General features: G+C 39.8%; 2 protein-coding genes across 4 annotated transcripts in view; one reads left to right on the forward strand and one right to left on the reverse strand.

Annotated features, from left to right (window-relative positions):
- SRPX (sushi repeat containing protein X-linked) overlaps positions 1-25,454 on the forward strand; it is a 106,516-nt gene that overhangs the window by 78,096 nt on the left and 2,966 nt on the right. For both annotated transcript variants that reach the window (XM_060088150.1, XM_060088151.1), the window contains one exon: positions 12,722-12,843. In XM_060088150.1, coding sequence (XP_059944133.1) covers positions 12,722-12,843 — 122 coding nt within the window. The remainder of the gene's footprint in view (positions 1-12,721; positions 12,844-25,454) is intronic.
- The window catches only part of SYTL5 (synaptotagmin like 5), a 254,832-nt gene that overhangs the window by 18,351 nt on the left and 211,027 nt on the right, over positions 1-25,454 (reverse strand). Inside the window, exon 18 of one of the 2 annotated variants that reach the window (XM_060088141.1) lies at positions 21,750-21,822. The exons of the other annotated variant lie outside the window; for it this stretch is intronic. The gene's annotated coding sequence lies outside the window, so the exon portion shown is untranslated. Of the gene's footprint in view, positions 1-21,749; positions 21,823-25,454 lie in introns of those variants that run through there. 2 annotated transcript variants of the gene reach the window in all.

The raw sequence follows: 25,454 nt of genomic DNA on the forward strand, positions 1-25,454 counted from the left end.
CATTTATTTCTTCTCTAATTATTATTTCCCTCCTCTTGCTAATAACTTTGGGCTCAGTTTCTTTTTCTAGCTCCTTAAGGCATAGTTAGGTTGTTTATTTGGGAAATTTCTTTTTAATGTTGGTTTTTATTGTTGTGCATTTCCCTCTTATAATTACTTTTGCTGTATCCCATAAGTTTTTCATATGTTGTTTCTCCACTTTTTGTCTCAAGATACTTTATTGCCCCTTTAATTTCTTCTTTGATCCATATGTTATTCAGGAGAATGTTGTTTAATTTCCATGTATTCATGAATTTCCAGTTTCCTCTTGTTACTGATTTCTAGTTTCATACCGATGTGGTCAGAGAAAATACTTGGTATGATTTCAGTCTTATTGAATTTTCTAAGACTTATTTTGTGACCTAACATATGGTCTGTCCTAGAAAATGTTTTGTGTGCACTTGAGAAGAATGTGTTTTCTGCTGATGTTGGATAGGATATTCTGTGAATGTCTGTTAGTTATATTTGGTCTATAGTGTTGTTCAAATTTGCTCTTACCTTATTGATTTCTCTGTCTGGATGATCTATCCATTGTTGAAAGTGGGGTGTTAAAGTCCCCAACTATTACTGTATTGCTGTTTACTTCTTTTATTTAGCTCTATTAGTTTTTGCTTTATGTATTGATATTTCAGTTTTCCAATGTTGGGCACATCAATAATTACAATCTTTATAACTTCATGATATATTGATCCCTTTATCATTATAAAATCACCTTCTTTGTCTCCTTTTACCATTTTAAAAATTAAAGCCGGGCCTCCCTGGTGGCGCAAGTGGTTGAGAGTCCGCCTGCCGATGCAGGGGATACCGGTTCGTGCCCCGGTCTGGGAGGATCCCATATGCCGCGGAGCGGCTGGGCCCGTGAGCCATGATGGCCGCTGAGCCTGCGCGTCCGGAGCCTGCGCGTCCGGAGCCTGTGCTCCGCAACGGGGGAGGCCACAACAGTGAGAGGCCCGCATACCGCAAAAAAAAAAATAAATAAATAAATAAAAATAAAAATAAAAATTAAAGCCTATTTTGTCTGATTTAACTACCTCTGACTTTTTTAGTTATTTACTTAAAATATTTTTCCATCTATTTACTCTGCCTATGTGTGTCTTGAAGGCTAAAGTCATTCCTGTAGGCAGCATATCATTGAATCTTTTTTAAAAAAAAATCCATTTAGCTGTTCTGTTTCTCGTTTGGAGAACTGAATCTGTTTACATTTAAAGTAATTATTGATAAAGACTTATGCCATTTTGTTAATTATTTTCTGGTTGTTTTCTAGATCCATTTTTCCTTCTTATCCTGCTTTCTTTTATTGTGTTGTGATGTTCTAAGGTATTAATATGCTTTGACTTTATCATATTCTTTGTAATTCAGGTTTATCACTTGTTACCATGAGGCTTACATTCTAAAAAATCTTAAAACACACTATTTTAAACTAATACCACCTTAACTTCAATAAAGTCTTAAGCTTTATACTTTAACTTCTCCTCCCTTCACATTTTAGGTTATTGATGTTACAATTTACATATTTTTAATATTGTGTACCTAATAAATTACTGTAGTTTTAGTTATTTTTACCATTTTTTTTACTATGTTACCTTATCTTTAAAAAAATTTTTATTTTATATTGGAGTAAAGTTGATTAAAAATGTGCTAGTTTCAGGTGTACAGCAAAGTAATTTAGTTATACATGTATCTATTCATTTTCAAATTCTTTTCCCATTTAGGTTATTATAGAATATTGAGCAGAGTTTCCTGTGCTATACAGTAGGTCCTTGTTGGTTATCTACTTTAAATATATCAGTGTGTACCTGTCAATCCCAAACTTCTACTCTATCCCTCCCCCCCTACTGTTCCTCCCTGGTAACCATAAGTTCATTCTCTAAGTCTCTGAGTCTGTATCTATTTTGTAAATAAGTTCATTTGTATCATTTTTTTTAGATCCCGTATGTTAGCAATATCATATGATATTTGTCTTTCTCTGTCTGACTTACTTTACTTAGTATGATAATCTCCAGGTCCCTCCATGTTAGTGCAAATACCATTATTTCTTTCTTTTTAATGGCTGAATAATATTCCATTGCATATATGTACCTCATCTTCTTAATCCATTCATCTGTCGATGGACATTTAGGTTCCTTCCATGTCTTGGCTATTGTAAACAGAGCTGCAATGAACATTGGGGTGCATGTATTCTTTTGAACCATGTTTTTCTCCAGTTATATGCCCAGGAGTGGGATTTCAGGATCATATGGTAGCTCTATTTTTAGTTTTTTCCCCCCTTATTTATTTGTTTATTTATTTGTTTACTTATTTATTTATGGCTGTGTTGGGTCTTCGTTGCTGTGTGCGGGCTTTCTCTAGTTGCGGTGAGCGGGGGCTATTCTTTGTTGCAGTGTGTAGGCTTCTCATTGTTGTGGCTTCTCTTGTTGCAGAGCACAGGCTCTGGGCACGAGGGCTTCAGTAGTTGTGGCATGTGGGCTCAGTATTTGTGGCTCACGGGCTCTAGAGTGCAGGCTCAGTAGTTGTGGTGCACGTGCTTAGTTGCTCCGCAGCATGTGGGATCTTCCTGGGCCAGGGCTCGAACCCGTGTCCCCTGCATTGACAGGCGGATTCTTAACCACTGTGCCACCAGGGAAGCCCCTACTTTTAGTTTTCTAAGGAACTCCATACTTTAAGTTCTCCATAGTGGCTGTACCAATTTTACATTCCCACCAACAGTGTAGGAGGGTTCCCTTTTCTCCACACCCTCTCCAGCATTTATTGTTTGTACACTTTTTGATAATGGCTATTCTGACTGGTGTGAGGTGATATCTCATTGTAGTTTTGATTTGCATTTCTCTAATAGTTAGTGATGTTGAGCATCTTTTCATATGATTCTTGGCCATCTGTATGTCTTCTTTGGGGAAATGTCTATTTAGGTCTTCTGCCCGTTTTTTGATTGGGTTGTTTGTTTGATATTGAGCTGCATGAACTGTTCATAAATTTTGGAGATTAATCCCTTGCAGATTGCATTGCTTGCAAATGTTTTCTCCAATTCTGTGGGTTGTCTTTTTGTTTGTTTCCTTTGCTGCGCAAAAGCTTTTGAATTTAATTAGGTTCCATTTGTTTATTTTTATTTCTATCACTGTGGGAGACAGAAAAAAATATTGCTGCAATTTATGTCAAAGAGTGTTCTTCCTGTTTTCCTCTAAGAGTTTTATGGTATCTGGTCTTACATTTAGGTCTTTAGTCCTTTTTAATTTTATTTTTGTGTGTGGTATTAAATAATGTTCTAATTTCATTTTTTTTTTTACATGTAGCTGTCCAGTTTTCCCGGCACCATTTATTGAACAGACTGTCTTTTCTCCATTGTATAGTCTTGCCTCCTTTGTCGTAGATTAATTGACCGTAGGTGCATGGGTTTATTTCTGGGCTTTCTATACTGTTCAATGTATCTATATGTCTGTTTTTGTGCCAGTACCATACTATTTTGATGACTGTAGCCTTGTAGTATATAGTCTGAAATTAGGGAACCTGATTCTTCCAGCTCCATTTTTCTTTCTCAAGATTGCTTTGCCTATTCAGGGTCTTTTGTGTCTTCACACAAATTTTGAGATTTTTTTTGGTTCTAATTCTGTGAAAAATCCCATTGGTAATTTGATAGGGATTGCACTGAATCTGTAGATTGCTTTGGTTAGTATAGTAAATTTTTTTAAATTATATATATATTTATTTATTTTTGGCTGCATTGGGCCTTCATTGCTGCCCACGGGCTTTCTCTAGTTGCAGTGAGTGGGGGCTACTCTTCATTGCAGTGCACGGACTTCTCATTGCGGTGGCTTCTCTTGTTGCGGAGCACAGGCTCTAGGCACACGGGCTTCAGTAGTTGTGGCACACAACTCGAACCTGTTGTGGTTAGTTGCTCCCCGGCATGTGGGATCTTCCTGGACCAGGGCTCGAACCCGTGTCCCCTGCACTGGCAGGTGGATTCTTAACCAGTGCGCCACCAGGGAAGCCCTAGTATAGTAATTTTGACAATATTATTTCTTCTAATCCAAGAACATGGTACATCTTTCCAACTGTTTGTGTTATCTTTAATTTCTTTCATCAGCATTTTATAGTTTCCAGAGTACAGGTCTTCTGCCTCCTTAGGTAGGTTTATTCCTAGGTATTTTATTTTTCTTGATGTGATAAGTGGGATTGTTGCTTTAATTTCTCTTTCTGATATTTCATTGTTAGTGTATAGAAATGCAACAGACTTCTATGTATTAATTTTGTACCCTGCAACTTTACTGAATTCATTGATGAGCTCTAGTAGTTTTCTGGTAGTGTCTTTAGGATTTTCTATGTATAGTATCATGTCATCTGCAAACAGTGACAGTCTTCTTTTCCAATTTGGATTGTTTTTATTTTTCTTCTCTGATTGCTGTGACTAGGACTTCCAAGTCTATGTTGAATAAAAGTGGCAAGAGTGGGCATCCTTGTCTTGTTCCTGATCTTAGAGGAAATGCTTTCAGCTTTTCATCATTGAGTATGATGTTAGCTACAGGTTTGTCATATATGGCCTTTATTATGTTGAGGTAGGTTCCCTCTATGCCTACTTTCTGGAGAGTTTTTTTTTTTATCATAAATGGTGTTGAATTTTGTCAAAAGCTTTTCCTGCATCTATTGAGATGATCTTATGATTTTTAATTCTTCAAATTGTTGATGTGGTGTATCACACTGATTGATTTGAGGATGTTGAAAAATTCTTGCATACCTGGGATAAATCCCCCTTGATCATTGTGCACAATCCTTGTAATGTATTATTAGATTTGGTTTCCTAGTATTTTATTGAGGATTTTTGTGTCTATGTTCATCAGTGATATTGGCCTGTTATTTTGTGTGTATGTGTGTTATCTTTGTCTATTTTTGTCTAGTTTTGGTATCAGTGTGATGGTGGCCTCATAGAATGAGTTTGGGAGTGTTCCTACTTCTGCAGTTTTTTTGGGAATAGTTGCAGAAGGATAGGTGTTAAGTCTTCTCTAAATGTTTGATAAAATTCATCTGTGAAGCCAGCTGGTCCTGCACTTTGGTTGTTGGGAGTTTTTAAATCACAGTTACAATTTCATTACTTGTGGTTGGTCTCTTCATATTTTCTATTTCTTCCTGGTTCAGTCTTGGGAGGTTGTACCTTTCTAAGAATTTGTCCATTTCTTCCAGGTTGTCCATTTTATTGGCATATAGTTGCTTGTAGTAGTCTCTTAGGATCCTTTGTATTTCTGTGGGGTCCATTGTAACTTCTTTTTCATTTGTGATTGTATTGATTTAGGCCCTCTCCCTTTTTTTTACTTGATGAATCTGGCTAAAGTCTTATCAATTTTGTTTGTCTTTTCAAAGAACCAGCTTTTAGTTTCATTGAACTTTTCTATTGTTTTCTTCATGTCTGTTTCATTTATTTCTGCTCTGATTTTTGATTTCTTTCCTTCTGCTAACTTTGGGTTTTGTTTGTTCTTCTTTCTCTGTAGTGGCTTTAGGTGTAAGGTTAGGTTGTTTATTTGAGATGTTTCTTCTTTCCTGAGGTAAGATTGTATTGCTGTAAACTTCCTGCTTAGAACTGCTTTTGCTGAGTCCTGTAGGTTTTGGATCATTGTGCTTTCATGTGTCTCCAGGTGTTTTTTAATTTCCTCAGTGATCCATTGGTTGTTTAATAGCATATTGTTTAGCCTCCATGTGTTTGTGTTTTTTATAGTTTTTCCTCACATTGTGGTTGGAAAATACGCTTGATATGTTGTCAATTTTCTTTAAATTTACCGAGGCTTAGTTTGTGGGCCAGCATGTGATCAATCCTGGAGATTGTTCCATGTGCACTTGAGAAGAACATGTATTCTGCTTTTGTATGGAATGCTCTATAAATATTAAAAAAGTCCGGGGCTTCCCTGGTGGCGCAGTGGTTGAGAGTCCGCCTGCAGATGCAGGGGACATGGGTTCGTGCCCCGGTCCGGGAGGATCCCGTGTGCCGCGGAGCGGCTGGGCCCGTGAGCCATGGCTGCTGAGCCTGTGCGTCCGGAGCCTGTGCTCCGCAGGGGGAGAGGCCGCAACGGTGAGAGGCCCGTGTAACGCAAAAATAAATAAATAAATAAATAAATAAATAAAAATAAATAAAAAAGTCCATCTGGTCTAATATGTCATTTAAGGCCTGTGTACCTTATTGATTTTCTGTCTGGATGATCTGTCCATTGGTGAAAATGGTATGTTGAAGACCCCCATGATTATTGTTACTGTCAATTTCTCCTTTTATGACTGTTAGTATTTGCCTTATATATGAGGTGCTCCTATGTTGGGTGCATATATATTTATAATTCTTATATCTTCTTCTTGGATTGATCCCTTGATCATTATGTAGTGTCCTTCTTTGTCTCTTGTAACAGTCTTTATTTTAAAGTGTATTTTGTCTGATATGAGTATTGCTACTCCAGCTTTCTTTTGATTTGCATTTGCATGGAATACCTTTTTACATCCTCTCACTTTCAGTCTGTATGTGTCCCTAGATCTGAAGGGGGTCTCTTGCAGACAGCATATATGCGGGTCATGGTTTTGGATCCATTCAACTAGTCTGTCTTTTGGTTGGAGCATTTAATCTGTTTATGTTTAAGGTAATTATTGATATGTATGTTCCTTATTGCCATTTTCTTAATTGTTTTGGATTTTTTTTTTGTAGGTCTTTTTTCTTCTCTTCTTTTGTTCTATGCTCTTGTGATCTGTATATTTTCAGTTTGTGGTTCCCATGAAGTTTTGATACAGCAGTCTATATATAAACAAGATTGTTTTAAGTTGCTCCTCTTTTAATTTCAAATGCATTTCCAGTATCCTGCATTTGTGCTCTCCTCTTCTCACAATTGCTGGTTTTGATATATTTGTGTGTATGATTTCCTACCTTTACTGTATGCTTGCCTTTACCAGTGAGCTTTTCCATTCGTAGTTTTCTTGTTTCTAATTGTGGCCTTTTCTTTTCTGCCTAGAGAAGTTCCTTTGGCATTTGTTGCAAACCTGGTCTGGTGGTGCTGAATTCTCGTAGCTTTTGCTTGTTTGTAAAGCTTTTGATTTCTCCAAATCTGAATGAGATCCATGCTGGGTAGAGTAATCTTGGTTGTAGGTTCTTACCTTTCAGCACTTTAAATATATCATGCCACTCACTTCTGGCCTGCAGAGTTTCTGCTGAAAAATTAGCTGATAACCTTATGGGGATTCCCTTGTATGTTATTTGTTGCTTTTCCCTTGTTGCTTTTAATGTTCTTTCTTTGTCTTTAGTTTTTGTCCGTTTGATTACTATGTGTCTTGGCGTGTTCCTCCTTGGGTTTATCCTGCCTGGGACTCTCTTCACTTCCTGGACTTGGGTGACTGTTTCCTTTCCCATGTTAGGGAAGTTTTCAGCTATTATCTCTCTGTTTTTTTTTTTTTTTTTTAGAAGATGTTGGGGGTAGGAGTTTATTAATTAATTTATTTTTGCTGTGTTGGGTCTTTGTTTCTTTGCAAGGGCTTTCTCTAGTTGTGGCAAGCGGGGGGGGGCACTCTTCATCACGGTGCACGGGCCTCTCACTATCGCGGTCTCTCTTGTTGTGGAGCACAGGCTCCAGACACGCAGGTTCAGTAGTTGTGGCCTAGTTGCTCTGCGGCATGTGGGATCCTCCCAGACCAGGGCTCGAACCCGTGTCCACTGCATTAGCAGGCAGATTCTCAACCACTGCACCACCAGGGAAGCTCCAGCTATTATCTCTTTAAATATTTTTCTCAGGTCCTTTCTCTCTCTCTTCTCCTTCTGGGACTTCAATAATGCGGATGTTGGAGCGTTTAATGTTGTTTGGCCTGAGGTGTCCCAGCACTGGAGCCTATAGGCTGTTGTGTGGGGCCAGGTCTTGATGAGAAAATGGCGTCCTCCATGAGGGCTCACGCCAATGAGTACATCCCAGAACTACTGCTACCAGTGTCTTTGTCCTCGCAGTGAGCCGCAGCTGCCCCCTCCCGCCCCCACCTCTACAGGAGACCCTGCAGTACTAGCAGGTACATCTGGCCCAGTCTCTTATGAGATCACTGCTTTTTCACCTGTGTCCTGGTGAGCATGAGACCTCGTGTGTGCCCTCCAAGAGTAGAGTTTCTGTTTCCCCCCAGTCCTGTGGAATTCCTGTGATCAAACATGACTGGCCTTCAAATCTAGATTCTCTGGGGGCTCCTCCTCCCATTGTCAGACCCCCCAGCTGGGGAGACTGATGTGGGACTCAGAACTTTCACTCCTGTGGGAGAACTTCTGTTGTATAATTATTTTCCAGTTTGTGGTTCACCCATCCAGTGGGTATGGGATTTGATTGTGCCCCTCCTACCATCTTGTTGGGGCTTTGTCTTTGGATGTAGGGTATCTTTTTGGGTAGGTTCCAGTGTTTTGTTTTCTTTTTTAATTTATTTTTGCTGCATTTGGTCTTTGTTGCTGTGTGTGGGCTTTCTCTAGTTGCGGGCGGGGGTTACTCTTCGTTGCGGTGTGCAGGCTTCTCATTGCGGTGGCTTCTTGTTGCCGAGCACAGGCTTTAGTAGTTGTGGCATGTGGGCTCAGTAGTTGTGGCTTGTGGGTTCTAGAGCACAGGCTCAGTAGTTGTGGCACACGGGCTTAGTTGCTCTGTGGCATGTGGGATCTTCCTGGACCAGGGCTTGAACCCCTGTCCCCTGCATTGGCAGGTGGATTCTTAACCACTGCGCCACCAGGGAAGTCCCTTCAGCATATTTTTTGTTGATGGTTGTTCAGCAGTTAGTTGAGATTTTGGTGTTTTTGTAAGAAGGGGTGAGCTCATGTTCCCCTACTCTGCCATCTTGTCTCCATTGACCATGTTTGTTTTGTAACTTTTAAACTAGAGCTGTAAGTGAATTACATACCACTATTACCATATTACAGAATCCAAGTTTGACTATATTTTCCATAGCAGTGAGTTTTACACTGTCTTATGTTTTTATGATGTTAATTATCATCCTTTTATATTTATCTCAGTATCTGCAGGGAACTGGTTGCAAGACTTGCTGCGGACACCAAAATCTGTCCCATTGTCAGCCCTCTGTATCTGTGGGTTCCACATCCAAGGATCCTCCAGTTGTACACATAGTACGTGGTCCACAATTGGTTGAATTTGTGGATGCAGAACCCGTGGATATGGAGGGCTGACTGTACTTCCACTCAAAGAACTTCCTATAACGTTCCTCGTAAAGCATGTCTAGTGATGATGAATTTTCTCAGCTTTCGTTATTTAGGAAAAGTATTTATCCCTCTTTTATTTCTGAAGGGGAGCTTCACTGGATGTAGAATTTCTTGGTTGACAGTTTTCCCCCCAATATTTTTTTTTAAGATTTTTTTTTCATGTGGACCATTTTTAAAGTCTTTATTGAATTTGTTACAATATTGCTTCTGTTTTATGTTTTGGTTTTATGGCTGTGAGGTATGTGGACTCTTAGCTCCCCAACCAGGGATTGAACCCACACCCCCTGCATTAGAAGGCAAAGTCTTAACCACTGGACTGCCAGGGAAGTCCCCCTCCCCCCCTAGTATTTTGAATATGTCCTACCATTCTCCTCTAGTCTGAAAATTTTCCATTACGAAATCCACTGATAGTCTTATGGAGGTTCCCTTGTATGTAACTTCTCTCTTTTCTCTTGCTGCTTTTAAAATTCTTTGACTTTGACTTTTGAAAATTTAATTATAATATGTCCTGGTGTAGCCCTATTTGGGTTCAACCTATTTGGGATCCTTTGGGCCTTTTGGATCTGGATGTCTAGTTCTCTCCCCAGGTTTGGAAAGTTTTCAGCCATTATTGACTTAAATACACTTTTTGTCCCTTTTCTCCTTCTGGAATTCCAAAAATTCGAATATTTTTCTTTGTGTACCATAAGTCCCTTAGGCTCCCTTCAATCTTTTTTCATTATTTTTCCTTTTTGTTCCTCTGACTGGGTAATTTCAAATGTCCTGTTTTCCAGGATTCTGATTCTTCTGCGTGGTTGAGTCTGCTTTTGAAGCTCTTTCTTTTTTTTTTCTTAATTTATTTTAGGCTGCATTGGGTCTTCATTGCTGTGCGCAGACTTTCTCTAGCTGTGGCAAGTAGGGGCTACTCTTTGATGTGGTGCGTGAGCTTCTCATCGCGGTGGCTTCTCTTTGTTGGGGAGCACGGGCTGTAGGTGCGTGGGCTTCAGTAGTTGTGGCACACGGGCTTCAGTAGTTGTGCCTCGCGGGCTCTAGAGCACAGGCTCAGTAGTTGTGGCTCACGGGCTTAATTGCTCCATGGCATGTGGGATCTTCCCGGACCAGGGCTCGAACCCGTGTCCCCTGCATTGGCAGGCGGATTCTCAACCACTGTACCACCAGGGAAGTCCGAAGATCTCTATTGAATTCTTTGGTTCAGATATTCTATTCTTCAGCTCTATGATTTTTTTCATGGTTTATATTTCTTTGTTGAACTCATTTTGTTTACTTCTCTAATTTCATTTAGTTGTCTGTTCTTGTAGCTCACGAAACCTCTTTAAGATGATTATTCTGAATTCTTTGAAAGTTCATAGCTCTCCATTTCCTTAGGGTCAGTTATTGGCCCTTTATTACTTTGGTGGTATCATACATACTTGCTTTTTCATGATCCTTGTTTCTTTATACCAGTGTCTGTTCATTTGAATAAGTGATCTCTTTTTCCAGACTTTCAGGTTTACTTTGGCAGAGACAATTCTTCACCAGTCAGCTCTGTTTAGGTTTCTGGACATGTCTGCTGGTAACATCCTTGGGAAGGTGGAGCCTGTTATTAGGGTCAGTTTGGGCAAGGCATCTGTTCGAGCTCTGAGGTTAGGGGTGGGGGCGTGCCACTGGCTGAGAGCAGCTGGATAGGACTGCTATCTTGGTTCCCTGCCCAAATGCAGCTGTAGGATGGGCTTCATGACTGTCTGGATTCTGGTCAGGCTTACTAAATGCTTTGTACTGGGTACTACTATACCCAGCCGTAGGTGGGGCTATGAATTAGCTTCCCTGCCCTGACAAAGCAGCAGGATGGGACCCAGGGCCTGCATGGCTTATTGTCTGGGGACTCAAATCAGGCAAGAGTGTGCACTGAATATTTTGGTTAGGTGAGGCCACCAGTTTTCCTTTGCAGACAGAGAAAGCCATGGGCTGTACTTTACTCAAGCGCCACGGTAAGCATAGCTGTTAGATGGGCGATGCAGCTTCCTGTGTGTTACGGTTAGGTTCCTTGGTCAGGTGGTCTGAAGGTAGTATTCAGTAATAAGTGAGGTTGTGAATCAGTTTCCCTTCCTGGGCACAGCAGGGAAAACACCTCAAATGCCACTAATGCTCTTTGTTGGTGGCCTTGTCAAGCCAACTCATGCCGCAAGTTCCCTGGCTGAACAGGGCCAGTTTGTTTGCCCTGGCAGCCATCAGCTCTGCCCACCCTCCTCTCAGCTTAAGAGTTGCTGGGTTACACACCTTCCAGGTGTTCTCACAGACACTTCCTATCAGATGGGGGCCACACTCCACAGTGCCTAGGGCTTCAACTTGGGCTCCTGCCTGGGTGGCACTGGGAGGGCCCACTTCAGGCAGCTCTCAAATTTTCCCAAACAGGCTTTCTGGTCTGGAAGGGCCAGGAGCCTCAATCTGTAGTGGGTGGGACCATGTATCACCTCCCCTGCCTGCGTGTAGCAGGGGAAATCTCCCGAGGGAGAACACAAAGATGGCATCCCTGGCCTACGTTCCCCGAGGGCCTCTCTATAGGCCTCTAGATGTATGCCAAGCCTGAAGCCTGCCCTTAAGGTTGATGATCCAGGACAAAATATGAGGCCTCTTCCACAGAAACTGGTAGTGTGTTTCAGTCTGCTGTCTGTGCAATGCCCCAGGGGTGGTAGCCCACCAAGAACTGTTAGAGGGCTTCCCTGGTGGCGCAGTGGTTGAGAGTCCGCCTGCCGATGCAGGGGATACGGGTTCGTGCCCCGGTCTGGGAAGATCCCACATGCCGCAGAGAGGCTGGGCCCGTGAGCCATGGCCGCTGGGCCTGTGCGTCCGGAGCCTGTGCTCCGCAATGGGGGAGGCCACAACAGTGAGAGGCCTGCGTACAGCAAAAAAAAAAAAAGAAAAAAAAAAAGAACTGTTAGAGTCGCATGGGACCCAGGAATGCCAGGCCATCAAGGACTCTCCCTGAGTGGCAACTGTCAAGGCCAGGTCACCAGATGTAAAAAACCAAGGCATCAGATGAGGGTTGGAATCGCTTATCCTTATTTCTTCACCATGCTCATGTTGGGGGGGCTTCGGGAAGGCGGGTGTGAGGGGTGAAAACAAGGGCAGATAGTGGGACACTGGAAATATTCTTTTGTCCTTGCAAAGACAAATTAGAATCCTCTGGGGGTGGTCTTGGACACTTTTTAGGAAACTTGGCTCATGCAAAGTCTCAGCCCATCTGGAAATACATACACTGCCATTTTGCTTAGGTTTTCAAAATCTCATTGCCAAGCCATTTCTGAATGATTCCTCTAGGAAGGTATTTAGGTTTTATAGCCACTAGTTGAACTCGAATTTCTCAGCTATCTTCAGGACAGTTTGGAGTGGGCAAATAAACTTCCCCAAACAGAACAGTGCTGCTCCTGTGGGTCTGTAGTTTGACATGGAATTTTCTTTAGCCATGCTCACACCTCCCTGCTTGGGGGGGGGGGTTTGTTTTGTTTTGTTTTTTTCCAGCAAGCACAATGTGGCCTGGATCTTCGACACATCACCGTAGTGGAGCTGGTAGGTGTGTTCCCGACCCTCATCGGCAGGATAGGAGCAAAGATTATGCCTCCAGCCCTAGCTCTGCAGCTCAGGTAGGGGCAAGTTTTGTTCTTAAGTGCTATTACCTATAAAAGTGCTTTTTTCTGATCAGGTTCCCTAATTTCTATCTATTCATTCTTGATTCCAGGCAACCTTCAACCTTTAATTACTTTTATTCTGGGAGTATTATAACAATATTAATTGGCATGTGGCTGCTTGTCCAAATACATGATGCAGTGGGTAATTACCAGGGTTCCTTCCCCCTCCAGGTGTTTTTGCTTTATCTTTGTTTTTTTTCCCTTGGTGGGAGTGGGATGGGAAGGGGACAGAATGCAAAAAGGATTTAAGCAATCCTTGGTCTTCTTAAGAGGGCAGGCCTCCAATTTAGCCTTTCCAGGCTTGGCCTCTTTTATCCCCCATGCTTCCAGGGCACTTGTCCATAGTCCCATTTTAACAACTTTTGGTAACACTTAAAAAGCCAGAATCATGGTGTTCAGACTCAGTAATGGTTCATTAAAAAAGCAGAATTCAACAGCCAAAAGGTAATTTCAGAGCAACCCAAATTTTTTTTTTTTTTTTTTTTTTTTTTTTTGGTGGTACGCGGGCCTCTCACTGTTGTGGCCTCTCCCGTTGTGGATCACAGGCTCCGGACGTGCAGGCTCAGTGGCCATGGCTCACGGGCCCAGCCGCTCCACGCCATGTGGGATCTTCCCAGACCGGGGCACGAACCCGTGTCCCCTGCATCAGCAGGCGGACTCTCAACCACTGCGCCACCAGGGAAGCCCCCAAATTTTTACTTGTATATTTTGACCACTGTGAAAAGGACAATTAGTGTAAAGCAGAGCTCCTCAAAATCTTCATTTCTCACCTTTTTCTCTCACGCTCTGCAAGGGAGTGGGCAGATCTCTGTTCTATATAATCTCATGGTCCCAAGCTCTTGGTGGCTCCACCATCCTGTAGCATCAATATCCCAGAATACATTACTTTCTGGTTTCTGCAAAGGGGGAAAAGAGTAAAAATAAACCATGCCACTTTTTTTTGGCTTCATAATGGAAGCATAAAATTGCTGTCTCTCAGTCCCTTGGCCAGAACTCATCACATGATTGCAATCAGCCTTCAAGGGAGACTGGGAATGTCCTATTGTTTTCAGTGTACACGTCTTTCAACTCCTCGGCTAAGTTTATTCCTAGGTATTTATTCATTTTCATACAATTATAAAACTTATTTTTCTTTCTCTTTTTGTTACTGTCTTATTAGTGTATAGAAATGCACGAGATTTTTGTATATTTATTTTATATCCTGCAACTTTACTGAATTGGTTTATTAATCTAACAGCTTTTTGATGGATTCTTTAGGGTTTTCTATGTATAATATCATGACATCTGCAAATAATGATAGTTTTACTTTATTTTCCAATCTGGTTGCCTTTTTCCCCCATTTTTCTTGCCTACTGAGTCTGGCTAGGACTAACAATACCATATTGAATACAAGTGGCGAGAGTGGGCATCCTTGGCTTGTTCCTGATCCTAGAGGAAAAGCTTTCAGCTTTTCACCATTGAGTGTGAAGTTAGCTGTGGGCGTGTTTATATATGGCCTTTATTATGTCGAGTTATGTTCCCTCTATACCCACTTTGTTGAGAGGTTTTTATCATAAATGGATGCTGAATTTTGTCAAATGCTTCTTCTGCAGCTATTAAGATCATGATTTTTATCATTCATTTTGTTAATATGGTATAACATGGTTATTTGTAGATGTTGAACCATCTTTGCATCTCTGGAGTAAATCTCACTTGTATGATCCTTTTAATGTATGTTGAATTCTGTTTACAAATATTTTGTTGAAGATTTTTGCATCTGTGTTCACCAGGGATATTGGCATGTAATTTTCTTGTGTCCTTGTCTGGTTTTGGTTACCAGCTAATGGTGGCTTTGTAAAATGAGTTTTGAAATGTTACCTCCTCTTCTAGTTTTGGGAAGAGTTTGAGAAGGATTAGTATTAATTCTTTGAATGTTTGGTAGAAGTAATTCTTCTTTGAATGTTTGGTAGCATTCACCAGTGAAACCATCTGGTCCTGGACTTTTTGTTTTTGATTACTGATTCCATCTCCTTAATAGTAATTTGTTCAGATTTTCTATTTCTTCATGATTCAGTCTTGAAAGGTTGTATTTTTCTAGGAATTTATCTGCTTCTTCTAGGCTGTCAAATTTGTTGGCATATAATTGTTCGTAATAGTCTCTCATCCTTTGTATAGCTGTGGTATCAGTTGTAATGTCTCTTCTTTCATTTCTGATTTTTATTTGAGCCCCCTCTGTCTTGGTGAGTGTAGCCTAAAGGTTTATCAATTTCACCTTTTCAAAGAACCAGCTCTTGCTTCATTGGTCTTTTCTATTATCTTTTTAGTCTCTTCTTCATTTATTTCTGCTCTGATCCTTATTATTTCCTAACTTCTACTAACTTTGGGCTTTGTTTTCTATTTCTTTCAGGTGTAAAGTTAGGTTGTTTTGAGATTTTTGTTTCTTGATAAGTATTTATTGCCCTGAACTTCTCTCTTAGAACTGCTTTTGCTGCATCTCATAAGTTTTGTTATGTTTTATTTCCATGTTCATTTGACTGAAGATATTTTTTTGACTTCTCTTTGATCCAGTGATTGCCCAGTAACACACTGTTTAATCTCCACATTATTTATGAATGTTTCCAGTTTTCTTCCATATTTGATTTCTAGTTTCATACATTGTTATCTTAAAAGATGCTTGATATGATTTCAATCATTTTAAATTAAGACTTGTTTTATAGCCTAATGTGATCTATCCCAGAGAATGTTCCATGTGCACGTGAAGACCATATATTCTATTGTTTGGATGGGATATTCTGTATGTATCTGTTTAAACCTATGTGGTATAACGTGTTAAAGGCTGTTTCGTTACTGATTTTCTGTTTGGATGATCTATCCAGTGTTGTAAGCTGGATATTAAAGTCCCCTACTATCATTGTCCTACTATTTCCCTTTTAGGTCTGTTAATACTTGCTTTATACATTTAAGTGTTCCTATGTTGGTTGCATATATATTTACAAATATTATACCCTTTTGTTTGATTGAACTCTTTATCATTATATATTACCCTTATTTATCTCATTATAGTCTTTGTTTTAAAGTCTATTTTGTCTGATATAAGAACAGTGATCCAGCTTACTTTTGGTTTCCATTTGCATAGAATATATTTTTCCATTCCTTCACTTTGTGTGTGTCTTTACATCTGAAGTGAGTCCCTTGTAGGCAGCATATAGATAGGTGGTTTTTTTTTTATCCATTCAGCTGCTCTTTCTTTTGATTAGGGGATTTAGTCCACTTAAATTATTGATAGGTAGATACTTACTGCCATCTTCTTAATTGTTTTTTGGCTGTTTTATAGTTCCTCTGTTACATTCTTCTCTATTCTCTTCCTGTGTGATTTGATGAATTTAGAGGTATGCTTAGATTCCTTTCTCGTTATCTTTTGTGTATCTATTATAGGTTTCTGGTTTGTGGTCACCATGAAGCTTACATTTAACTTATCAACTTAAAATGGACCATTATAAATATAACAACTTAAGTTTGAAGGCATTCTAAAGCTCCACACACGTTTTGTTTTTGGTGTCACATTTTTATATCTTTTAATCCTGTGTATCCCTTAAGCAGTTATTGTAGTCATTTTACCACTTTTGTCTTTTAACCTTTATATTAGCTTTATAAATCCACTACTTTTACTAATATATCTACCTTTAAAATTAAAAATCTTTTTATTTTAACCATTTTTAAATTGAAGTAGTTAATTGACAATTTTGTTAGTTTGAGGTATACAACAAAGTCATACAGTTACACATATATATATGTATTCTTTTTCAGATTCTTTTCCATTATAGGTTATTATAAGATATTGAATATGGTACCCTGTGCTGTAAAGTAGGTCCTTGTTGTTTCTATCTGTTCTATATATAGTAGTGTGTATGTGTTGATCCAAAACTCCTAATTTCTCCCCCTCCTCCCCACCCCCTACTATCCCCTTTGGTAACCATAAGTTTGTTTTCTATATCTGTGAGTCTATTTCTGTTTTGTAAAAATAAGTTCATTTATATCATTTTTTTAGATTTTACATATAAGTGATGTCATGATATTTGCCTACCTTTGTCTTTCTTCACTTAATATGATAATTTCTAAGTCCATCCATGTTGCTGCAAATGGCATTATTTCATTCTTTTTTATGGCTGAGTAATATTCCATTGTATACGTGTACCATATCTTCTTTATCCATTTATCTGTCAATGGACACTTAGGTTGCTTCCATGTTTTGGCTATTGTAAATAGTGCTGCTTTGAATGCTAGGGTGCATGCAGTTTTCTTTTTTTTTTTTTTTTTTTGGTGGTACGCGGGCCACTCACTGTTGTGGCCTCTCGCTTTGTGGAGCACAGGCTCCGGACGCGCACGCTCAGCGGCCATGGCTCATGGGCCCAGCTGCTCCGCGGCATGTGGGATCTTCCCGGACCGGGGCAGGAACCCGTATCCCCTGCATCAGCAGGCGGACTCTCAACCACTGCGCCACCAGGGAAGCCCTTTTTTTTGTTTTATTGGAATATAGTTGATTTACAATGTCATGTTAGTTTCAGGTGTACAGTAAACTGACTCACTTATACATATCCATATATTCATTCTTTTTAAGATTCTTTTCTCATAGAGGTTATCACAGAATATTGAGTAGCGTTCCCTGTGTTATACAGTAGGTCCTTGTTGATTATATATCTTATATATAGGAGTGTGTATATATTGATCCCAAGCTCCTGATTTATCCCTCCCCCCCACACTTCACCTTTGGTAACAATAAGTTTGTTTTCAATATCTGTAAGTCTGTTTCACTTGTAAATAAGTTCATTTGTATCATTTTTTAAAAAATTAGATTCCACATGAGTGATATCATATGATATTTGTCTTTCTCTGACTTACTTCACTTAGTACAATAATCTGTAGGTCCATCCATGTTGCTGCAAATGGCATTCTTTCATTCTTTTTTATGGCTGATTAATATTCCATTGTATATATGTACCACATCTTCTTTATCCATTCCTCTGTTCATGGACACTTAGGTTGCTTCCATGTCTTGGCTATTGTAAATAGTGCTGCAGTGAACATTGGGGTGCATGTATCTTTTCTAATTATGGTTTCCTCTGGGTGTATGCCCAGGAGTGGGATTGCTGGGTCATATGGTAGTTCTATTTGTAGTTTTTTAAGGAACTTCCATACTGTTCTCCATAGTGGCTGTACCACTTCACATGCCCACCAACAGTGCAAGAGGGTTCCCTTTTCTCTACACCCTCTCCAGCATTTATTGTTCGTAGATTTTTGATGATGGTCTTTTTGACTGGTGTGAGGTGATATCTCATTGTAGTTTTGATTTACATTTCTCTAATGATTAATGATGTTGAGCATTCTCTCGTGTGTTTGTTGGCAATCTGTATATCTTCTTTGGAGAAATGTCTACTTAGGTCTCCTGCCCATTTTTTGATTGAGCTGTTTGGGTTTTTTTGATATAGAGCTTCATGAGATATTTGTATATTTTGGAAGTTAAGGCCTTGTTGGTCACTTCTTTTGCAAATATTTTCTCCCATTCTGTGGGTTGTCTTTTCATTTCGTTTATGGTTTCCTTTGCTGTGCAGAAACTTAAGTTTAATTAGGTCCAATTTGTTTGTTTTTGTTTTTATTCTCATTACTCTAGGAGGTGGATCATAAAAGATGTTGCTGTGATTTATGTCAAAGAGTGAATGTTCTACCTATATGTTAGTCTAAGAGTTTTAAAGTATCTGGCCTTACATTTAGGTCTTTGATCCATTTTGAGTTTATTTCTGTGTATGGTGTTACAGAATGTTCTCATTCTCTTGCATGTGGCTGACCAGTTTTCCCAGCACCATTGTTGAAGAGACTGTCTTTTCTCTATTGTATATTCTTACCTCCTTTGTCATATATTAACTGACCATAGGTGCATGGGTTTATCTCTGGGCTCTGTATCCTGTTCCATTGATCTATATTTCTGTTTTTGCACCAGTACCATACTGTTTTGATGACCGTAGCTTTATATTGTAGTCTGAAGTCAGGGAGCCTGACTCCTCCAGCTCCGTTTTTCTTTCTCAAGATTGCTTTGGCTATTCGAGGTCTTTTATGTCTCCATACAAATTTTAAGATTTTTTTTGGTTCTAATTCTGTGAAAAATGCCACTGGTAATTTGATAGGGATTGCATTGAATCTGTAGATTGCCTTGGGTAGTATAGTCATTTTTACAATATCGATTCTTCTAATCCAAGAACATGGTATATATCCTTCCATCCGTTTGTGTCATCTTCGGTTTCTTTCATCAGTGTCCTAAGTTTTCGGAGAACACGTCTATTTATTCCTAGGTATTTTATTCTTCTTGATGTGATGGTAAATGGGATTGTATCCTTAATTTCTCTTTCTGATCTTTCGTTGTTAGTGTATAGGGATGTAAGAGATTTCTGTGTATTCAGTATCCTGCAACTTTACTGAATTCATTGATGAGCTCTAGTAGTTTTCTGGTAGAATCTTTAGGATCTTCTATGTATAGAATCATGTTATCTGCAAAAGTGACAGTTTTACTTCTTCTTTTCCAGTTTGGACTCCTTGTATTTCTTCTCTGATTGCTGTGGGTAGGACTTCCAAAACTGTTGAATAAAAGTGGCGACAGTACACATCTTTGTCTTGTTCCTGATCTTACAGGAAATGTTTTCAGCTTTTCACTGTTGAGAATGATGTTAACTGTAGGTTTGTCATATATGGCCTTTTAAAATGTTGAAGTGTGTTTCCTCTGTGCCCCCTTTCTGGAGAGATTTTATCATAAATGGGTGTTGAATTTTGTCAAAAGCTTTTTCTGCATCTATTGAGACGGTCATATGGTTTTTATTTTTGAGTTTGTCAGTGTGGTGTATCACTGATTTGCAGATGTGAAAGAATCCTTGCATCCCTGAGATAAACCCCACTTGATCATGGTAAATGATCATTTTAATATATTGTTGGATTCAGTTTGCTAGTATTTTGTTGATGATTTTTCCGTCCATGTTCATCAGTGATATTGGCTTGTAACTTTCTTTTTTTGTGGTATCTTTGTCTAGTTTTAGTATCAGGGTGATGGTGGCCTCATAGAATGGACTTGGGAGTGTTCCTTCCTCTGCAATTTTTGGAATAGTTTCAGAAGAATAGGTGACAGAATTTGCTTGTGAAGCCATCTGGTCCTGGACTTTTGTTTGCAAGTTCTTAAATCACTGTTTCGATTTCAGTACTTGTGATTGCTCTATTCATATTTTCTATTTCTTCTTGGTTCAGTCTTGGAAGGTTGTACCTTTCTAAGAAATTGTCCATTTCATTGGCATATAGTTGCTTGTAGTAGTCTCTTATCCTTTGTATTTCTGTGGTGTCCATTGTAACTTCTCCATTTTCATTTCTAATTTTATTGATTCCAGTCCTCTCACTTTTGTCCTTCATGAATTTTGCTAAAGGTTTATCAATTTTGTTTATGTTTTCAAAGAGTCAGCTTTTTAGTTTTATCTTTTCTATTGTTTTCTTCATCTCTATTTCATTGATTTCTGCTCTGATCTTTATGATTTCTTTCCTTCTACTAATTTTGGGTTTTGTTTGCTCTTCTTTGAGTTGCTTTAGTCTCTTAGACTGTCCTCATTTCTTTTCATTTTTTATTCTGTTCCATGATAGTGATTTCCACCATTCTGTCTTCCAGCTCACTTATTCGTTCTTCTGCCTCAATTTTTCTATTGATTTCTTCTAGTGTATTTTTCATTCCAGTTATTGTATTGTTCATCTGTTTGTTCTTTAAATCTTCTAGCTCTTTGTTAAACATCTCTTGTATCTTCTTGATCTGTGCCTCCATTCTTTTTCCGAGATCTTGGATCATCTTTACTATCATTTTCTTTTTCAGGTAGGTTGCCAATCTACAGTTATTTACTTGTTCTTGTGGGTTTTTATCTTGTTCCTTCGTCTGGAACATTTCTCTGCCATCTCATTTTTTATAACTTTTTGTGTTTGTGGTCTCCTTTCCACTGGCTGCAGGATTATAGCTCCTTTTTGCTTCTTGTGCCTGCTCCCTTTGCTTCTGGTGGGTGAGTTTGGTCCTGGGGCTTGTGCAGGCTTCCTGTTGTGAGGGACTGGTGCCTGCACACTGGGGCGGGGGTTGGTGGAGCTGGGTCTTGTCCCTCTCGGGGGCAGAGCCATGTGAAGGGGTGTGTTTATTGGTAGCTGTTAGCTGAGGACGACTTTAGGTAGCCTCTCTGCTGATGGGTAGCACTGTATTCCCCCTCTGCTGGTTTGTTTGGCCTGAGGCATCCCAGCACTGGAGCCTGAAGGCTGTTGAGAGGGGCCAGATCCTGATGCCAAAATTGTGACCTCTACGAGAGCTCACGCTGACAGTATTCTCTGGAACCTCTGCCACCAGTATCCTTGGTCCCCCCCACCCCCGCAGTGATCCACAGCTGATCCCCACCTCCACAGGAGACCCTCCAAGACTTGTAGGTAGGTACAGCCCAGTCTTATATGGAGTTCCTGCTCTCTGCTGGGTCATAGTGTATGTGAAGTCTTGTGTGTGCCCTCCAAGGGTGGAGTCTCTGTTTTCCCCAGTCCTGTGGAGCTACTGCACTCAAGCCCCACTGGCCTTCAAAGCCAGATGTGCTGGGGCTTTTTCCTCTTGATGTCAGACCCTCAAGCTGGGGAGCCTGATGTAGGACCCAGGACTCTCATGTTTTGGGGGAGAAACTCTGCAATATAATTATTTTCCAGTTTGTGGGTCACCCACTTGGCAGGTATGGGATTTGATTATGTCGCAAAACCACCCCTGTTACTGTTCAGTTGTCATTTCTTCATTGTCTTTGAATGTAAAATATCTTTTTTGGAAGGTTCCAGTGTTTTTTTGTTGATGGTTGTTCAGGAGTTGTGATTTTGGTGTTTTCATGAGATGAGGTAAGCTTAAAGTTTTCTCTGGAGATATGCCTAGGAGTGGGATTGTAAGATCATATGGTAACTCTTTTAAGCTTTTTACGGAACCTCTGTACTGTTTTACATAGTGGCTGCACCAATTTACATTCCCACCAACAGTGTAGCAGGGTTCCCTTTTCTCCATACCCTCTCCAGCATTTATTATTTGTAGACTTTTTTTGAGAAAATAATATTCATATTTATTTTACTTAGTATAACTGGAGAATACTGGCAATTATCATTTGCGTTTCTTCATACTGTTCATCTTCAATACATTTGATATTTTAAGAACTTTGCTAAAATCATGGCCTAAGAGTTTTATAGATTATAAGGTACAACTGACATACAATGAACTGTACATACTTAAAGCATAGTGTGATAAGATTTGACATATGTATACACCCATAAAACCATTGCCACAATTAGAGTGAATGTGTCTACAATTTCCCCAAAATTTGTAGACTTTTTAAAAAAAAATAAATTTATTTATTTATTTTTGGCTGTGTTGGGTCTTCGTTTCTGTGCGAGGGCTTTCTCTAGTTGCGGCAAGTGGGGGCCACTCTTCATCGTGGTGTGCGGGCCTCTCACTATCACAGCCTCTCTTGTTGCGGAGCACAGGCTCCAGACGCACAGGCTCAGTAGTTATGGCTCATGGGCCCACTTGCTCTGCAGCGTGTGGGATGTTCCCAGACCAGGGCTCGAACCCATGTCCCCTGCATTGGCAGGCGGATTCTCAACCACTGCGCCACCGGGGAAGCCCTGTAGACTTTTTTTTTTTTTTTTTTTGCTGTACGCGGGCCTCTCACTGCTGTGGCCTCTCCCGTTGCGGAGCACAGGCTCCGGACACACAGGCTCCGCGGCCATGGCTCGCGGGCCCAGCCGCTCCGCGGCATGTGGGATCTTCCGGGATCGGGGCACGAACCCGTGTCCCCTGCATCGGCAGGCGGACTCTCAACCACTGCGCCACCATGGAAGCCCGCCCTGTAGACTTTTTGATGATGGCTATTCTGACTGGTGTGAGAACTCCTTTGTAGATTTGATTTGCATTTCTCTAATAATCAGCGATACTGATCATCTTTTCATGTGTCTGTTGGCCATCTGTATGTCTTCTTTGAAGAATTGTCTATTTAGGTATCCTGCCTATTGGGTAGGGATATTGGGTTGTATTTTTTGATAATGAGGTGTTTTTTGATATGAGGTGTTTGTATATTTTGGATATTAACCTTTCGTCAGTTGCATTGTTTGTAAATATTTTCTCCCAGTCCATAAGTTGTCTTTTCATTTTGTTTGTGGTTTTCATTGCTGTGCAAAAGGTTTTAAATTTAATTAGGTCCTATTTGGTTATGTTTATTTCCATTACTCTAGGAGACAAATCCAAAAATGTATTGCTGTGATTTATGTCACAGTGTTTTCCCTAGGAGTATTCTCCCTAGTGTTCTCATCTAGGAGTTTTATAGGATTTGTTCTTACCTTTCAGTCTTTAATCCATTTTGATTTTATTTTTGTATATGGTGTTAGAAAATGTTCTAATTTTCCTGTCTTAAGTGTAGCAGTACAGTTTTCCCAGCACCATTTACTGAAGAGCCTGTCTTTGCTCCATTGTATATTCTTGCCTCCTTTATCATAGTATACCTACCTTTTAACAGTGAGATTTATACTGTGATATTTTTTCTCATTACTAATGAGTGCCCTTTTCAGCTTAAAGAAGTCCCTTTAACATTTCTTATAAGGCTGGTTTATTGGTGGCCTTCCCCTTAGCTTTTGCTTGTCTGGAAAACTCTTCATCTCTCCAATTCTGAATGATTTTATTGGGTAGTATAATATATTCTTGGTTATAAGCTTTTATCTTTCAGGAGAATAAACTGTTTCACTCCCTCTGGCCTGCTATGGTTCTGCTGAAAAAAATCTGATATTTTTATGGGATTCTCTTGTATGTAACGTGCTGTTTTTTCTCATTAGGTTCTCTCCATGACTTGAAGCTTTTTATATTTTAATTATAATGTGTCTTGACATGGGTTTGTTTGGGTTCCTCTTTTTTTGGAACTCTCTTGGCTTCTTGGATCTGGATGTCTGTTTTTCTCCCCAGGTTAGGGAAGGTTTCAGCTGTTACTTATTAAAATAAGTTTTCTGCTTCTTTGTCTATTCTCCTGCTAGGATCCCTATACTGTGAATGTTAGTGTGCTTGATAGTGTCCCATAAATGTCTTGTTTTTATTTTTTTGCGGTACACAGGCCTCTCACTATTGTGGCCTCTCCCGTTGCAGAGCACAGGCTCCGGATGCACAGGCTCAGCGGCCATGACTCATGGGCTCAACTGCTCCGCGGCATGTGGGATCTTCCCAGACTGGGGCATGAACCTGTGTCCCCTGCATTGGCAGGTGGACTCTCAACCACTGCACCAGCAGGGAAGCCCTTAAGTTATCTTAATAAATAAAAAAAAAAATTCTTTTTTCTTTTAGTTCTCTGGGTGAGTTCCACTGCCTTGTCTTTGAGTTTGCCAGTACTTTCTACTGCTTCACCTGCCCTTGAACCCCTCTAGTGTATTTTTCACTTTACTGTATTCTTCAGCTCTGTGACTTCTCTTTGGTACTTTTTGATATTTTCTATCTCTTTGAAGTTCACCATGTTCACCCATTCTTCTGAGTTTGGTGAGCATCTTTATAATCATTACTTTTAACTCTTTATCAGGTAAATTACCTATCTTTGTTTCATTAAGTTTTTTTCCTATTTCCTTTTCCATTATAGGTCACTACAAGATATTCAATATAGTTCCTTGTGCTATACAGTAGGTCCCTTTTTATCTATTTTACTTGATATGCATTTATTTTGCTGAGAGTGAATTGGTAATAGAAAGACATCTCATTGCATTAGGAATTGTAATTGGCTATTCCTTGACTGTCATATCCTGGAACTTGAGGTTGGCTTAGCATGGTTTCATTGTTTGGAAAGATTTGGTGGACTTGTAGACCCAGGGCCGGTTTCATGGGTGTGTGATCTGTGCAAGCACACAGGTCCCACACTGAAAAGGGTCTTGTGTTTGGTTTAGTGGTGTGCTGTCACCATCTTGACCTTAATTTTGCGGGGTGGGGGGCTGAGTTTTTATTTAGCTTAAGGTTTTTTTGACAATCGCCTTATCTTTTTACATTTTAATTTTATTGGAGTATAGTTGATTTACAATGTTATGTTAGTTTCAGGTGTACAGCAAAGTGATTCAGTTTTATATATATATGTGTATGTGTGTGTATATATATATACATTCTTTTTTAGATTCTTCTCTCATGGAGGTTATCAGGGAATATTGAGTAGAGTTCCCTGTGCTATACAGTAGGTCCTTGTTGGTTATCTTACATGTTAATCTATTTTATATATAGAACATATTCGTCTGTTTCTTCATTTTACTTGGCTCTCTGTTGGTTTCTATGCATTAGAATATGCAACAGCTGCTTCTGGTCTTGAAGGAGTGGCCTCAGGTAGGAGATGAAACTTATTATTCAACCCTGCCCTAACTCTTGTCTCTCAGACCTTTGTGATTGTCTGTATAGTTTATTTTATTTTTAATAGCTCCCAGAGTTTCAGGGTGAGCCAAGACCTGTTAGTGCTCCAATGGAGAGGATCAGCCAGCACCTAGATTCAGGCTGATTGGAAGGG

Source organism: Mesoplodon densirostris, chromosome X (assembly GCF_025265405.1).
Source record: "Mesoplodon densirostris isolate mMesDen1 chromosome X, mMesDen1 primary haplotype, whole genome shotgun sequence".
Lineage (NCBI taxonomy): Eukaryota > Metazoa > Chordata > Mammalia > Artiodactyla > Ziphiidae > Mesoplodon > Mesoplodon densirostris.